This window comes from Myotis brandtii, unplaced genomic scaffold, assembly GCF_000412655.1.
Source record: "Myotis brandtii unplaced genomic scaffold, ASM41265v1 scaffold1102, whole genome shotgun sequence".
Taxonomy (NCBI): domain Eukaryota; kingdom Metazoa; phylum Chordata; class Mammalia; order Chiroptera; family Vespertilionidae; genus Myotis; species Myotis brandtii.
This window is the reverse complement of record NW_005353757.1, coordinates 862,161-865,196: the sequence shown is the minus strand read 5'-3', so window position 1 is coordinate 865,196 and position 3,036 is coordinate 862,161. Positions and strand designations below refer to the sequence as shown.

Sequence of the window (3,036 nt, the reverse complement as noted above, 5' to 3'; positions counted from 1 at the left end):
CCAGTTCTTCCAACTCAACAGAACTGTCAAAAAAGAAGAAATATTTTGTAAGACCATTAAATAAGACAATAGGGTGTATCCCTTCTCCCACTTAACACAGCATACACTTTATATTGCTAAGAAAGAGATTTTTTTTAAAAAGATGCCATATTTTTCAGATATAAATAATCACCTTTCTTAAGTGTTTGACTTCTCCAACTTAGAATTAGTAGAAATATATAACTAAAGTAGCATAAAATTTTAAAAAATCAAGAACCTCTCTTTTAGACACAGACAACAGTATGGTAGGTTCCAAAGAAGGGGGTTTGGAGGAGGATGTAAAGGGTATTGTGGGTCAAATATATGATGATAGAGGAGACTAGACTTTGGGTAGTGAGCACACTATACAGATGATGTATTATATATTACTAGAGGCCTGGTGCATGGATTCGTGCACTGGCCTCACCTGTACCCTCTCACAATCCAGGACCCCTTGGGGGATGTCGGACTGCTGGTTTTGGCCCGATCCCCGCAGGCCAGGCCGAGGGACTCCACCGGTGCCCAAATCCATGCACCTGGCCTCTAGTATGCATATAAGATCTTTGGTTAATCTCTTCTCGCCCTCCTCCATTCACACACACACACATATATACACACACACATACTGATTACTATTACACCCATAAATTTATTTTAAAAATAATAATAAAAAGAACCTATCTTCTTAATGTTTTCAGGTTAAAAACATTAATTCCAAATTAGAACTTCTAGAGTAGCCATCATAGCATCAGTTTTTATATTAAAATATACTTTGTTAAATCCAATAGGTACTATGTCAGAACTTATGTTGCAAACTGCTTGTATTCAAAACAAACCGTTATAAACCCCAATATTACTACTACTAATAAAAATACTCCATCATACAAAAGAAATCTAAGAGAGTTATCTGGAAAAGCCAGATTTGCTCAATAGGATTGGAAAAAAAAAAAGGGAATATCCCTCTTAGCTCTGCCAACTCAGGATAGGAGACACTATTTCAAACCATGAAGAAACTCTCAATACGAGTAACTTTCTCAGCTCAGAATTAAATCTTTGTATATAAAAAAATGGGTATTGGTCTAAACCCCTAAAATAGTGTCTAGGGCCAAAGTCCCATTCCATATTTGTAGAGGATATTCCCCCACTGTCTGGCTTTTAATTCACTTCTGAGTTTCAGAAAATGCTTTAACCTTAAAATGCTTTATGTGAATAATTAAAAATAAACATTAGACTTAAATGTCTATGTAAGTATAACAACAAAAATCTTGTACCAACCTCACAAAAATTAATACAAGCAGTCAGTATTTTTGGAACACCAACAATTATCAGGCACTTTAAATATATTACCTTTACTCCTCACCACAACCTTTAATGTAGGTATTATTTACATTTAATATATGATAAAATATTAGTTCAGTAAGAGTAAGTGGCAAAGGAACTATAAACCTATTTGGCTCCAAAGATTATATTCCTACTATGTGAACCTTGCCAATCCCATACCCTAACATCTTCATGTCTACAACAATAAAATGATCTTAGGACGAATCTGCAATTCTTCTCCCAATTTTAAATTATATTATTGTGGCTCGCAAAAATCACTCAAGCATGAATCATTTAAGTAACATAAACTTGCTGGTGTGGGGCTAATTCAAGAGTATATATATAGGCAATATGAAGGCTTAGTAAAAACCCTACCAAACCATGACAGTGCTCATCTGTAATTCCTAAAATAACACTAAAACCATTAGACTGGATTCAACTAAGTAATTTTTTCAGAAACAAAATCTATGAAGAGAAATAATACATATGAACAAATTTTCTGGAGTACAAAAGTGGAAGCAAATGAATGAGTATAGTATATACAGGACTAAGATACAGTAACCAAACATATAAACCTCAATCATGTTATTCCTGAACCAAAACAAAATGAAGGTAGGAAAGTTAAGATTCTTTATTTCTAACAGAGTACAAAGTAGTATATTCCATTACAAATGGTTAGTCATAGACTCCCATAGTACTAAACAGTGTGAGCATATGTATATATTTAGGTATCTACATAGGATTATGAAAAGACCTGAAGAAATCATTCTATTATACATGAGTAAAATATGAATCCAAGAAGGCGCCATACCTTCCATCGATTTCCACATTCATTGCAGACAACAAATGTTGTCATCGGTTCATCAGCACTTCGAGTTTGTACCTGCAGCAAAATCAAGTGAAAAATATTACTTTTTACAATACTATAAAAAGTTTAACCTAAATACGAACATTCTACATGAAAATATATAATAACCACAATGGTAAGACAAAATCCTATATAATAAAAGGCTAATATGCAAATCGACCAAACGGCAGAACGACCCATCGCTATGACATGCATTGACCACCAGGGGGCAGACGCTCAATGCAGGAGCTGCCCCCTGGTGGTCAGTGTGCTCCCACAGGGGGAGGGCCACTCAGCCAAAACTGGGCTCATAGCTGGCAAGTGCAGCGGCAGTGGCAGGAGCCTCTCATGCCTCCACAGCAGTGCTAAGGATGTCCAACTGCCAGCTTAGGAGAGTGGGCCTAAGCTGTCAGTCGAACATCCTCCGAGGGCTCCCAGATTGCAAGAGGGCGCAGGCTGGGTTGAGGAATGCCCTCCCCCACAAGTGCATGAATTTCATGCACCGGGCCTCTAGTGCATATCTAATCTAATAAAAGAGAAACATGGTAATTAGCGTACGACCGCTACCCTTCCCATTGGCTAATCAGGGCGATAAGCAAATTAACTGCTAGCTAAGTTGACGGTTAACCGCCAACAAAGATGGCGGCTAATTTGCATATTGAAGGCAGGGTAGGACAGCGTAAGCCACCATCCAGGCCCCCCGTTTGCCATGGGGTCTTCCGGGGGCTGGGGCCAAGGCAAGCGGTGCTGATCACTGCACCGGAGCCCTCCCCCGCCCACTGGAGACACAGGGCCCACCCCCGTGTGCGATCTGGGTCGGGTGGGGGCTGGGGCCAAGGCAAGCGGGTGCC

The 3,036-nt window shown here is 39.1% G+C and overlaps 1 protein-coding gene across 4 annotated transcripts in view; it reads right to left on the bottom strand.

Moving 5' to 3' along the window:
• The window catches only part of TCEA1 (transcription elongation factor A (SII), 1), a 40,573-nt gene continuing 37,537 nt past the window's right edge, over window positions 1–3,036 (bottom strand). For all 4 annotated transcript variants that reach the window (XM_014543898.1, XM_014543892.1, XM_005857308.2 and 1 more), the window contains 2 exons: window positions 2,150–2,221; window positions 1–23 (listed from right to left, as the gene is read on the bottom strand). In XM_014543898.1, coding sequence (XP_014399384.1) covers window positions 15–23; window positions 2,150–2,221 — 81 coding nt within the window. In that variant the 3' untranslated portion in view covers window positions 1–14. The remainder of the gene's footprint in view (window positions 24–2,149; window positions 2,222–3,036) is intronic.